At 35.4% G+C, this 14177-nt stretch overlaps 1 protein-coding gene across 3 annotated transcripts in view; it reads left to right on the top strand.

Annotated features, from left to right (window-relative positions):
• Positions 1-14177, top strand: part of NALCN (sodium leak channel, non-selective) — a 318920-nt gene that overhangs the window by 279205 nt on the left and 25538 nt on the right. For all 3 annotated transcript variants that reach the window (XM_066380606.1, XM_066380605.1, XM_066380604.1), the window contains 4 exons: positions 2242-2348; positions 8626-8746; positions 8838-8936; positions 13931-14024. In XM_066380606.1, the coding sequence (XP_066236703.1) occupies positions 2242-2348; positions 8626-8746; positions 8838-8936; positions 13931-14024 (421 nt within the window). The remainder of the gene's footprint in view (positions 1-2241; positions 2349-8625; positions 8747-8837; positions 8937-13930; positions 14025-14177) is intronic.

Raw genomic sequence — 14177 nt, forward strand, 5'->3', positions numbered from 1 at the left:
TCTGAACCTGTTTCCTCCTTTATAATGCTTCTCATACAGTGATATTATAAAGATTAAACTAGTTTACTTACATAAAGAGCCTAACCCCACCCCCAATAAAGTGTTACTTCACTTCCATGTCAAAATGAACTAAAAACAAGACCAGAAGTGTAGTTTAGGAAGAGATCCTCAGGGACCTGGAATGCCAGTCTAAGGGGGTTGGAATTTCTTTGATGACAAATGAGAAGTCATCAAAGGTTTATAGGAAAAGGAATCAGACCCTTGTCAGTGCTCACCAAGTACAGATATAAGGTATTGTCCCAAGAACTACCATTGTTACCCACATTCTTCTGAAGAAATAAACAGAAATACAGAGTTTCAATGACTTGTCCAAGGTCATTCCACAATAAGTAAAGAAGCTGAGATCCATGTCCAGACAGCTTGACACCATAGTCCATGCTTCAAACCAGGACACCAGGCTGCCTCACCCAATCAAAGGTGGGCTCTGGAGGGCTCAGAAAAACAAATTGTAAGGGTCAATAAGGCCACGCCTATTATAGACATAGGATATACCACAGCGCAGCCATTTAAAATAACTTTGTAGATGAATATGTAGCAAAGATAATTGGAATATATTTTAACTGAAAAAGTAAGCAATGAAAGACTAAAATCTGTACAACTCATATGCATTAGGAAAACAGACTGAAAGGTTATATACCAAAATGTTATTATGTTTGCCTTTGCCTAGTTATAGGTAAGTTTATCTATGCTTTATAAATTTAACATGTATTATTTGTATAAGGTTTTGATGTTAAAGAACTTTTTGGTAATCTAAACAGATGTGATAATTGGTATTAAACAAGTTGAAATAAGAATGGAGGCACAGACCATGTGAACAGGGAAAAGCCACAAACAACTCTGAGATCTTGATGTTGGGGTGTTGGCAGGATGCTAATCCACAGACAGAAATAAGGAAGTCAGGAGGATACATGTGTTAAAGTTGAAGGTGATTTTAACAGGTTAAAATTTGAAGTTCTGTTGAACTATTCAAGTGTATGCACTTTGAATCCAGAAAATAGATTTAGGTTCAAATATGACAATCATAATCAAAGAAGCAAAGATAACAAAGTGAAGAATAGACAGAAAATGAGTCAAAAACTTCTCACTAATGTTTTCTTTTTAGAATTCATTTTAAGTAGTTTTATTGAGCATAATTCACATATGACACAATTCATCCCCTTTGAGTGTACAATTCTATGGGTTTTAGCCAATTCAGAGTTGTACAACTATCACCCAGTGAACTTTTGAACATTTTTATTACTATTATAAACACTGTGACTTTTAACTATCACCCCTTAAAACCTTATCTCCCTGACACTTTTGTCCCTAAAAAGCACTAACTACTCTATGTATCTATAAAGTTCCTTGTTTTACACTATTATTTGAATGGAATTGTGTATATATAGTCTCTGATGGCTAGCTCTTTAAAGTTAGCATAATATTTTCAAGGTTCATTCATGTTGTAACATATTCAGTATTTCACTCCTATCTATGGCTGAAAAATATTCAATTGTGTGAATATACCACATTTTTTAATGTGTCTATTGATGGACATGTGGATTTTTCATCCTTTTGACTATTATAAATAATGCTATTTATAATAATAGTGATATAAACATTTGATTTGTGTATAAGTTTCTCTGTTTTTGTTTTTGTTTTTTTTCTTGAGTAGATAGATACTTTAGGAGTAAAATTTCTAGGTCTTGTGGTAACTCTTTGTTAGTTCATTTGAGAAACTGCCACACTATTTTCCAAAGGGGCTGCACTGTTTTCCTTTCCTACCAGCAGTCTAGAAAGGTTCTAGTATGAGCATTTCAATTCTGCAAATCCTCATCAAAGCTTGTTAATTTTTTTGATTATAGCCTTCTTAGAGGTGTTAGTGGTATCCCATTGTGGTTTTGATTTTCATTTCCCTGATGACTAATGCTGCTGAGCATCTTTTCAGGTGCTCATTGGCCATTTAGATATCTTCCTTGGAGGAATGTTTATTCAAATCTTTGCCCACTTACTAATATTTTCAGCATCAGATTTCATCACTCATCTCTGCAGTCTTTGTTACTATTTACTGGTAAGCTGCCCACATCACTGTTGTCCAATAAAGACCTTTGTCATTCTCTGTAAAATGTGTTTCTTATCTTTTGTCTTTTCTGAGTTTATTTTCTGACTAGACTCCCTTCCCTCATCTCTTTTTTTCTATTTTAGGAAGATTGCAATGGCATATTCAGAATTAATGTGAGTGTGTCCAAGAACCTAAATTTAAAATTAAGACCTGGAGAGAAAAAACCTGGATTTTGGGTGCCCCGTGTTTGGTAAGATATTAGAAAAAATCCCTGAGAATACTCCATACTCTGTCAGTACGTATAAGTTTTTAAATCGCTATACTATGGCATGAAACTAAGAGTAACTCTGATAGAGATTTAATAAAATTTGAAGGCAAAGCACTGAATTACAAAAGGATGCAAAACTACAGTAAATATGAGAGCAAGGGTTATACTGAGTCCATGTTTCACTGAACTAATGAAATATCACTGTAGCATAATCTAATATTTTTAAAGTTTGTATCTGGATTCACGTGGCTTTAAAATTAATGAGATGTAAAAAAAGTTTTCCAATTATATTTTTAAACAAATTTTAATTTAATTTTTTAAAATTAATTTTAAGTTTTTAATATTTTAGTCAAATGAAAATTAAACGGATCCTGAGTTTGTATCATTAAGGAAGGATCTGATGCCCTCGTAACAGTTGCAGAGAAGCCTACCAGAATCATAAAGCTATTTTAACTTTAAAACCCATTGACATGGAAGGATTTTCCTTATTGAAACACTAGGAAAGAATGATCAGTAACACAATTGATTGTATCTAACTGTCTCTTTAAAATTTATCTTTCTTGAAAATGAGTTTTCAAAGCATTGACATCAAAGCTGGAAGTACCTTGTACCTTCTTTCTCATCCATTTTACTAATGACCTTGAAAGGAATGTCCCAGTCTGCAGTCTGCTTGGTTAATGAACAGAACGTTCTGTCAAGTGCATTTGTCCTTTTAAATCATTGCCTGTTTTCCTTTTATTTCATTTACCTCTTAGAATGATGAATGAGCCACAGCAACCACTCTGCTTTTGTCACAATTGATATTCTCTACTAAATGTCAAACTCTTTAAACAGAATAACACTTCACCCATTTGTACCCTTAGGACTCATTGTTACTGCTTTGGCATTTCTCTAAAATAAAATTCACTTTTATAAACAATTCAATATAATTTATATTGTTTTTAGCTTTTAAACACCAAAGAGTTATGAAAAAAATTAATTAATTTTGTATGTGTGGCTTCTTAAAGCATATAGAAGTATATATATATAACACATAGGACTATCTTCATCTCATTGCTAAGTAGGAAATTACATTAAAATAAAATATTAAAGAAACATAAACCATTTATTTTTTGTGAGGTGAAAACTCATTATTATACCATAAATAATGTATTTAAATCAGTACATCAAATGAGATTTTTTTTTCCTACTCTTTTAGAATTTTGGCTAAAACCTCAAAGCTAAGGTTCATAGGAGATAAAGCATTATTATATCTTTAAAAGAGCCACTAGGCAATCCCAGCAGAAGTTACTCAAAAATTATCCAAAAGAAAACACTACTCTCAAAGATAACTTTATGAAGTAAATGAACTCAACAGAGTGCTGTGGCATTTCTTCTCCCATTTCATGGAAAAAGGTGCTTCCTATGCCAACCAAGTAAGGTCCCCCAAGAGGAATAGTTGATATCAGAGGTTGGCAAGGCAAGAAGAGAAACTCTTGTAGGTAAGCAGCTCTTCACTATCTGGCAGATAGGGTTATCTGAAGTTCTCAGAGGGCCAAGTCATTACTGCTTAAGGCCACCTGATCTGAGCCGTCTTCATGGAACCCTATTGCAAAGAGCTATGTGCTGGGGAGCTACTGAAAGAGGCTGTGGTTGTGTTTCTGAGAGTGAAAGCTGAGAATCACCTAGATAGACTAGGAATGGCACAATGGGGCATCCTCATACTGGAGAGTGTTTTAAAATATAGTGTGTTAATGGAAAAGTTGAAATACAGTAATGTCACAGATCAAGAGACAATTACCATGAAAAGATAGCTTGTTGAGGCCCTGGCAGGTTACTCAGTGGTTAGAGCGTTGGCCTGGTGCATAGACATCTGAGGTTCAATTCACCATTAGGGCACACAAGAGCAGCAACCATCTCCTCTCTCCCTTCCTCTCCCCCGTCTTTCCCTCTTCCCCTCCACTACCAGTGGCTACATTGGTTGGAGCATTGGCCCTGGGCACTGAGAATGGTGGGAACCACCTTCAGGCTGAGCTGCTGGGGATGAGATCCTTGTATAAAGTTATGACAGCTGAGGTTGGATGTAAAAGGGGGTGGACTTTTTAGAATGAGACTGATCTAAAAGGCTTTGGGATCTCCCCAAGTGGTCAGGAAGTAAGCCAGGACATACTAGAAGGCAGTGTTGGGAGAAAAGTAAAGCTTTTTCCAGTTGTACCCTATGGTATTCAACCTGTTTCATAAAACCAGCTACCTATGATTTTTAAAATCAGAGTTAATTGAAATTTAATGTCTTATGTAATTTATTAGGGGTTTCAAGTTTAAAGACACTTTAAAAGCTTAAGTGGATAAAGAGGCATCTGTTGAACATCATCACTATAGCTCTTGTTCATTTGTTCAGAAATTTGTGACTCGGATGAGAAAACAATCAATGAACAACTAAGGTGCCACAATGAAGAATTGATGCTTCTCATCTCTCTCCCTTCCTGTCTTCTGTTCCTGTCAGTCCCTCTCTCTGCCCCTCTCTCTGTCTCTGTCTTACACTAAAAAAAGAAAAAAGAAAAAATTGTGACTTGGATTAATTTAGTGAAATATATGTCTTCCATCAAATAAATGTCAGCTGTAACCATGATAATTTTTACATTTTCCTTCTTTAGAAAGCATGTCAAGAGCTAGCAGCTGAAAAATTTGTAATTTTATATTGGCTAATTTATGATTAAGAAAATAACTTATATCTGGGAATTGGCCTGGAGTAATGCTTTGATAATTATAATTAGAACATAAATATGCACCATCTAATTCAGGAGACAGTCTGGTTTCTGTATTTTCTCTTCAGATGAATACATTCATTTTCTTTGGAATCTCTCAGACTTGATGAGATAAAAATTACCTTGGTAAAAAGGATTAAATGTGTCATATATTATAAATAGTGTGTTTTATTTTTAGCAGGAGTCTTTGATATAGGAAAATGTAATTTATGAGAGAAAAACCAACGAAGTACTCAGTTTTATAAGTGTGTTTACGAGTGCTTATTACTCACCAGGAATTGTGTGGTCACTGAGGACAAGCAATGGCCCCTGACCCCTTGGAGCTTGAAATCTACTGGAGAACAGAAAATAAAATCACAATAATTTAATATAATATGCTTTGATGTTACACAAATAAGCCCATAAACTCACTTGAAGCTCACCTAAATGCTTACCTTTAGGTAATTTTAAGTTACACTGTGATATATAGTCTAGGCAAAAGATCAAATTTTTGTAGAATTCATATGGCTCAAACAATTTGCATACACTTTTTAAGAAAATGAATATAAAACTACCTTACCCTTATAAGTTTAATAAAAACATAGGACCATGTGAACGCACTGTTGGGACCTTTCCAGAATCTTGGAAGTTACTATCTAGGGAAGGGCCTCGGGTGTAAGTGTCTGTAGCTTCCTGATATGTCAGCTTGGGTAGGGTACAGCAGGCAAAGGGAGCAGTGGCAGCCACCGGAGAGGGACCTAACCCCACCATGACAGGACCAGGGCAAAGCACCCAGGGGAAAAGACAGTGAACTTCTGAAGGATGACTAAGACCTAGGCAGCTGAAAAGAGGAAGTGAGTGGGCAGATGAGTGGGAAGGACTCAGAAGAGGGAAGGTGTTGTAAAGTGAGAGAACTCAAATCGCGACTGCCAAAGTGCAAGGCAAAAAATAGCGGTGCATTTTAGGAAGTACAAAAGGGTTCACATTTCTTTAGACTGGACTGTGGAGATGGAACATACATGGTGCTGTTTTGGATAATGTTATTCGCCATATTTTCACATCCCAGGGTACAAGCTAGGTTTCTTTCCTCCATGTGCTCATCTTCCCAGACAAGGATCCACTCTCCTTATCATGATCTCGGGGACGTTGGAGCACTTTTCACTAGGAGGTAAAAGACTGACCAAATTGTGAGGTCAGAACCAATGTCTTAGTTTTCTGAATTAGATAGATGAGATTATAGTATTTTAAAAGTTGACCAGAGCCTGACCTGTGGTGGCACAGTGGATAAGGCGGAGACCCGGAACGGTGAGGTCTCTGGTTCAAAACCTCAGGCTTGCCCAGTCAGGCACATACGAGAAGCAACTGCTGTGGGTTAATGCGTCCTGCTCCTCCCCCACCCTTTCTCTCTCTCTCTCTCTCTCTCTCTCTCTCTCTCTCTCTCTCTCTCTCCTCTCTAAAATCAATAAATAGAATCTTTAAAATAATTAAAAAATTTTTTTAAAAAGTTAACCAAGATAGATGATATTTAAACAATCTACAAATCCAGGAAGAGCTATAGGTAGAATGACAGTAATAGATTATGTCTGGGATTTGTTGAAGTCCTTTGTAGTTGTAAGTAAAGTTTAAACTTTCCAATTTTAAGTGCATGTCAAAGCATAAACAAACATTTTCTATGAATAAAGCTGAGAAATATATATTTATTTTTAAAATGTGATATACTCTTTCAACTATTTTAAGTACACAATCCTCTATTTTATTTTTCTTAATTTACCCTTGAAGTGTATTTTTAACGTATTCTAACTTCTAAAGGATGTGGAACATAAAAATAGTTTGGGTTGCTGCAAATTCAGCTAAAAAAAAAAAGCACTTTTACATAAATAAAATAGATTGGGAAGAAAGTTCGACATCAGATCTGAGAGCTTGTTTAGTTGGTTTAAAAAGAATCCTTATTTGAGAAAACAGTGGCATGTATAGAATCCTTATCGTTTCTGTCTGCTATCCAATATATTAAACTTAATTGAAATTCCCAAAGGAAAAGTTCTTGGAAAAATCCAAGACAATATGCTTGTAATTTCATGCTTAATAAATATAAATCAGAATCCCAAAATATGAATTTCTGAGTAGAGCTTTTACACTACATAGAAAACATTTCTACCAAATAGCCTTAAATCTTAAGGAACAAGTCAGTTTCAGTTTTATGTTTTTTTTATTAGATCCCCAATTATTTTTTATTAAAAAAAATAAAACATAAAGATATATCCCTGATTGGTCTTTGGTCTTAAAAACATAAAATGTGGTAGAAAAATACTAAACCAGTTGCCCCCCCAGTGAGTTACCTTTTATGAAGGTTAAATTTTGCTAAATGAGCTAGCAGGGAATATAATATCAAAAATATAATTTAGATAAGCTTCAGGAGGCCTGCTTCCTTCACTAATCCTGAGCTCAATTCTCCATCAAATTCAGAAAATATAATGATAGTCATAATTTTCCAGTGTGAGATTGTCTAACTCGTTTAATTATTTAAAATAGCCTTTAATAAGAGAAAAAGAGAAAAAACACAAATCTTCTATGAGCAACGAAAATGGTAGCTAAGATCGGGAATGACTAAGAGAAATGAAGTATGGTAGAACGGATCACTTTTGTAATTGTGAAGAAAAAAAGTGTAAACATCTCAGAAAAACAAGAAACGAGACAATTCCTCCCCCTGAGAAACGTAGTGAGGCCACAGTGTTTTAGAAATTAGGAATCTGCTGTGGGTATAAACAGCATACTGGGCACTGAGGTCCACAGGGAGGTATCCACTGAGAATACTCAGTGTTTATGAGAGAAAAAAATCCAATGGAGAGAGAGCCATCTGGAAACAAAAGCTATGAGCAAACTTGTCCTGCCTGTCATCTCAAGTAACCTAGTGAATCTCTCCTTTACCGTAGTGTTCACATGAGCACACAGAATGAAATGAAGGGACCAAATTCTGTTTTTTTGCATTTTTTTGTACTAACCCAGGGAATTGTAATTTATGCCTTTAGAAAAAATTTCAATTAAAAAACATTTTCAAAATTCAAATCCAACCTCCCATGCCCCTTTTGAGAATCTCCTACACAATTTTTAACTAAAAAGTGTATTTCCAGTGCTCAGTATAATCAGGCTAATCCAGATATGTTTGCAGGTCCTCTGGAGCTAGAAGTAGAGTTGTGTACTATTTTGTTATCTTCAATTGAGGGCATACCTTTATTACCTAATAATTAATTATCATATAATATATTAATGTATTATATAATATATAATTAATAATGTATAGCACAATAAAACATCATTATGAGTGAACAAACAAATCCCATATAGTCCACCTTCCAAGTTCTAAATACTGCTCACCAAAATTAGGGGATATTTTATTGCTTCATATTCATTTTGAAATATCCCTTAATTTTGGTGAGCAGTATAAAACCCTGCACCCCTGTTAGGAAAGAGCTACAGAAACTTGCCTTAGGGTGCTTCTCATCGGAATTTCACAGAACATTCCTCATTCTGACTTTCAGGGCGAATCCTCGGAACTTTAATTTCGACAATGTGGGAAATGCTATGCTGGCATTGTTTGAAGTTCTCTCCTTGAAAGGCTGGGTGGAAGTGAGGGATGTTATCATTCATCGTGTGGGGCCGGTAAGCAAGCACATGGAATCCTTTGAACACAATCCTTTCAATAGCTGCTTTCACTTGCTTTGATGAATAACTGTATTTTTCATTTATACAGATGCATGGAATCTATATTCATGTTTTTGTATTCCTGGGTTGTATGATTGGACTGACCCTTTTTGTTGGAGTAGTTATTGCTAATTTCAATGAAAACAAGGTAAGAATTCTTGGTTTGAGTTCCGCAGTTTATTCTTTTCCAGGCACTGACTTTGAGCTCTCTTTTGCATGCATGGCATGTCACATTAAACTGTACTGTGACTGGTGTAAGTAATCTCTATAACGATTTCACAAACTACCTCAAGGCTGCCTTTCAGACGCATTATTTAAGAGCACAATTCTCTTGCTAAATATCCTCCTTTGGTGATGGTGTTACTCATTCATGGCCACTGAAAGGCACACCTCTTATTGTTTGAATTGAAAGGATGTGCAACAAGTTATTACAGTGCAATAGTTGGAGCTGATGCAGTGATAGCAGGCAGTGTTACTCTCACAAAATGTACACTAGATGCTTCTTTATAACTCAGTACGTGAGCTCAGCCTTTTGATGGGGTGGGGAAGAGGGTATGGTAGAAATTTTAAAATCCTAATTCATAGGATAAAAAGAAGATTTTCTAATTTCATGTTAAAACTTTGCATGCTTTATGAACTCAGGAAGCAGCTGAGCTCGTAGCAGCTTAAATGCTCGGTGCAAGAGCTCACCAGTAAGAAAAGAGCAAGTGGATTTCCTGCCAGAAACACATGAGTTGGAGGGGGCGTATCCTATGTTGTTCTCTGGACAGGGCTGATATGCCCTTGCTGTGTAAGGGTCAGTCTTCTGAAATTATGCTAGACCCATGCAGTTTCTGAGCACTTTCTATTCACTAGGGTCTTACTGTGCTACTCTCGATTTCCACAACTCTGAAATGTTCAGTTGAAAAGACGGCGTACAAAGGTAAAATAAGGAGTAGAAAATGGGCCCAGAATTCGGAAGTGGTGCCTATGACTGCAAGAGTCTGCAGCTCTTCCAATTCAAAAATATGAAAATGTCGACTGTCACTCTGCACTGAATTAAAGCTAGATGTCGCTGCACAGCTCCGCGCCTCACCCTGTTATTCACAGCCAGGGCTGACTCGCACGCGTTCACATCAGACTGTATCATTCAGGGCCCCCCAGGCTCCACGTGTGTGATGCCAGTTACTCGGTCAGTTGGCGCCTTTGATGTATGTCGAATGAGAATGTCATTTTGTTCAGACGTTCAAAGAATGCGACTTAGAAAATCTCCCCCTTTGGGCCCCAACACTACTCTAAGCCACAGAATCATGGGAATTAAGAGTAAGAAAGAAGAATAGAGATCACTCGCCCAGCCCCGCTATTTAACACATTCATAAATGAGTTTCTGTAAGCCCTACAGTGTATTCAATTTAGTACCAAGCAGAAAGAGGAAGATGGGTCTAAAAGATGCCTTTGAGCCTTGTAGCAGAGCAGACACCGGGCATTCCGGAATAGGAGCAGCAGCTAATCAGTCAATTAACAGGTAGTTTAGGCGTGCTTGCTCAGAACGCCATAGCAGGCCCTCTGAGCAGACTCCTCATTTCAGAAGAATCAGGTCCTATGGCAGCTCACAATTCAGCAGCCTAAGTGAAACAACATGAAAAGTTGAGTACCTGGAGACAATGTAGTTAGTTCTTGAACTCAGAGAATGGCTGAAGCAAGCAGACTAACAGGAGGTCTGGCTGGTTGTATTTCTGTTCTGAAGAAGGAAAGGAACGTCTTTGCCTGAGAAAGGGAGCATGCATGGATGCTTAAATGGGTGCTCAGAGAAAGAGGAAAAGGGGAAGAAACCATCTTACCAAACATTATAAATTTGATTAGCTAATAGAAGATATAAACTTCTAAATTACAGATTTCTAAATCATGTGAACTTTTTAGAAAAGGTTTTTTTCTGCAAGTTTTCCATGGTAACCCTTAAGCTCCTATGTAACAGCATTTATTCATTTATTATTCAATCATTCAACAGATTTCTTTGAGCACTTACTAGGTGCCAGGAACTGCTCTTGACCCTGAGAGCATAAGAAGCTAAACACGTACAGATTTCTGTCCTCATGGAGCCCACACTCTAATAGTCATCCCTGAAAGTATGTAAATAGATTTCCAAATGTATAAGCAATAGAGAGATATAAAGATATGGGAAATAAGGTAAGCTTTGGGGGCAAAGTTCTCACAATTCAGAATCATGCATTATGTCTTCCCTAGAAAATACAACGCTGTGTAAAAAGTTCAAGGTCTATACTAGTAATATTTTTAATTTCCCTACTATAAGACAATATGCTTGATTAATACACTTAATTTAATAATAATAAACTTTTGGAGGTTTTCATATATTAACGATCAGATGATATCACCATTATTCTTTGGTTCATTTCAGAGTTCAGCTTTCCAGAACATTTGCTTTGTCTGATACAGAAACAATATGCATGTGCATAGCATCCAGAGAACAAGTATTTATTTGCAGCTAATGAGAAAAGTGGTTTAGCAATATTAATATCAAAAACATAATTTGAAACAAATTTTATTAGGAATAAATAGTATAATTAAATAATTGCAAAAGAAGCTAACTTCCAGAAAAATACAAAACTCCTGAACCTGAAAATGTATGAAACATAAATTAATCAAATTATTTTTAAAAGCTAGAAAATCCAAAATTATAGCAAAATATATTAACATATTTCTGTAATTAAATTCATAAATCAAAAAAAAATTCATAAATCAGACAGGAAAAAAAAGATGAATATATGAAATTTGACACAATAAAGACATTTGACCCACTGGACATATATAGAACCATAACACCCATGATTTCCACTTACAAAATGTATCCTCTACAAAGTCATAAAATAATAATTGTAAAAAAATTGATAATGTATAGAACAGGTTCTCTACCATAATAAAAAAGATACCAAAAAATCCCTCAGAATTCAGAAGTATTAAGACAACATTCTAACTAATTTATGAGTTACAAAAGAAATCAGAATAGAAAATATATAGATAAATCATTTATTAAAAATCCTATATAAAAACTGACAAAATACAGAAAAATCAGTAGAGGGAAATTTGTAGCTTAAAGTATATATGTTAGAATAAAGTCAAAGATAAACTAGCAATATGTTAAATATCAAAATTAATGAATTATAATAAAAATAACAGTAAATTGAAGACAGGAGGATGAAGGGAGTAATAAAAATAACTAAACTATAGAAAGGCTCAAGAGTGACAAAAATAGGTTCATTTAAAAAATTAAATTGATAAACCCATTTCAAGGTTGTGCATCAACAAAAATGTGGACAAGGAAACAAGCTATAGTAAGTAAAACCGCGCCGGTGTTGTTACAGGGAAAGAAAGGTAGACTTACAGAACAGAACAGAAAGTCCCAGGAGGTACCCAGGTCTATATAAAGCACAATTAGTAAACAAATCAGTGGAGTTGAGACCATCAATAAGTGAAGCTGGGATAATTGTCTAGATTTAAGAACATAAACTGTTATCTCTATCTCAAAGCCTACTCAAAAATGAGTTCCAGATGAAGGAATGATCTAATTATGGATAGCAACCATGTAGAATTTATTTTTGAACCTAGAATAGTTGTGGATTTCTTGACATCAGCCACAGAGTGAAAACCATAAAGAAAAAATGTATAACCTAGCTTATATTAAAATGAAAAGTTACTGAATGATAAATGACACATTTTATCTGAATGATCAAAGTAAAACTTAAAAAAAAAGACTATGAGTAAATATTTACAACTCAAATAACTGACAAAAGATTAGTATCCAGAATATATTGAGAATGTCTACAAAACATCAAAAAGTAAATATTCAGATACAAAAATGAGCAAAGAATACGAACAGGCAATTCACAAAGGATGATACAGAGATTACCACTTATACATATAAAAATACTTCATTTTACTAATATTAAAAATAAATTAGATACATTTCACACATATCAAATGGCCAAATTAAAATGTCTGATAATGTCAAGCATTAACAAGAATATAAGGAAATAGGAACACTTGGAGATTGCTAGTGGCAAATTTTCTTGCTTATTCTTTTTTGGACAGCAACTTGGCAATATCTGATAAATGTCAAGATGCATAAGTTCCTAGACCCCAGAAGTTCCTCTCTTAGAGATTTACCATGGAGAAAGGTCATAGGTGTTTATCATGAGACAGTACATGTGTTTCTACTGCAGCATTGTTTTTAGTCTATAATCCTAAAAGGAGTAACTTCTGATATAATTGTACAGTGGGATACTCACTGAGCAGTTAAAATAAACCAGTTTGACCTAGTATCTAGCTGTATGAAAAACCATGTTCAATGAAGATTAAAAACAAACTGCACAGATAAGTGCATATTGGATACCATTTAAATAATTTTTTAAAATTCAAAACAAATACATTTTTATGTATTGAGACCTACTTGGTGAGGAGGATGTACTCCTGAAGGATGGTCTTGAGCTCTGGAGGAAGAAAGAAAGAATGGGTGGGATTTTTCCCCTAGTTTCTTAAATTATACCTCTGCTCTTATAATATACTGTAATAAAATATATTTGTGTGCATTTTAATGAAGTAAATACTCTATTGTATAATGAAAAATATCGAATCTCATTTAGTCAGTTGTGACAGCACAAATTTCTTAAAGATCCAAATTTTACAGCTTTATACCAGTTAAAAAGTAGTTTTGCAATTGCACATATCAGAATGATCGGGAAAAACATGTTAAAAACAAAATACGCTTACCCAGAAGCAGCAGTATTAACTATAATTTTGCTGCAGCCCATTTTGCTATAAAATAAAAGGAAACTAATCACTATTAGAGTGAGGATCGCTTTTTGAAAATTTTAATCATGTAGAAAACCTTCAGATTTCCAAAAACCTGGGAAACGTTCAAAGATGCCAGTGGAAGGCTGTGCGAAGCCCAGTGGCTGTTCTTTTTTGAATGTCCTCTCAAGACCAAGTTTGAGAATTCTGACCCTGTTTAACAAACCACCATAGTATTTGAATATCTTTATCTTAAGCCCCCAAATTAGTCCCGTTTGTATCACCACCCCATGTGCAATGCCCTTGGCGTGGAGTACCTGACAAAAGGCCTTTTTCTGCTTCCCTTTGTTTATTAAGGGGACGGCTCTGCTGACTGTAGATCAGAGAAGATGGGAAGATCTGAAGAGCCGACTGAAGATAGCACAGCCTCTTCATCTCCCACCTCGCCCGGGTATCAAAGATGCTCTGATTTTATTCATGTTGGGCACTCGTGCTCATGATTCCCCAGGAGTCTAAGATTTCAATTAAAATAATAATCGTGAGGCCACTAGGCGGTTGTGCATAAGTTAATGTAGAAGCAGGCTCCCAAAGCACAGATCTCTCC

The sequence above is a fragment of the Saccopteryx leptura genome, chromosome 4 (assembly GCF_036850995.1).
Source record: "Saccopteryx leptura isolate mSacLep1 chromosome 4, mSacLep1_pri_phased_curated, whole genome shotgun sequence".
Lineage (NCBI taxonomy): Eukaryota > Metazoa > Chordata > Mammalia > Chiroptera > Emballonuridae > Saccopteryx > Saccopteryx leptura.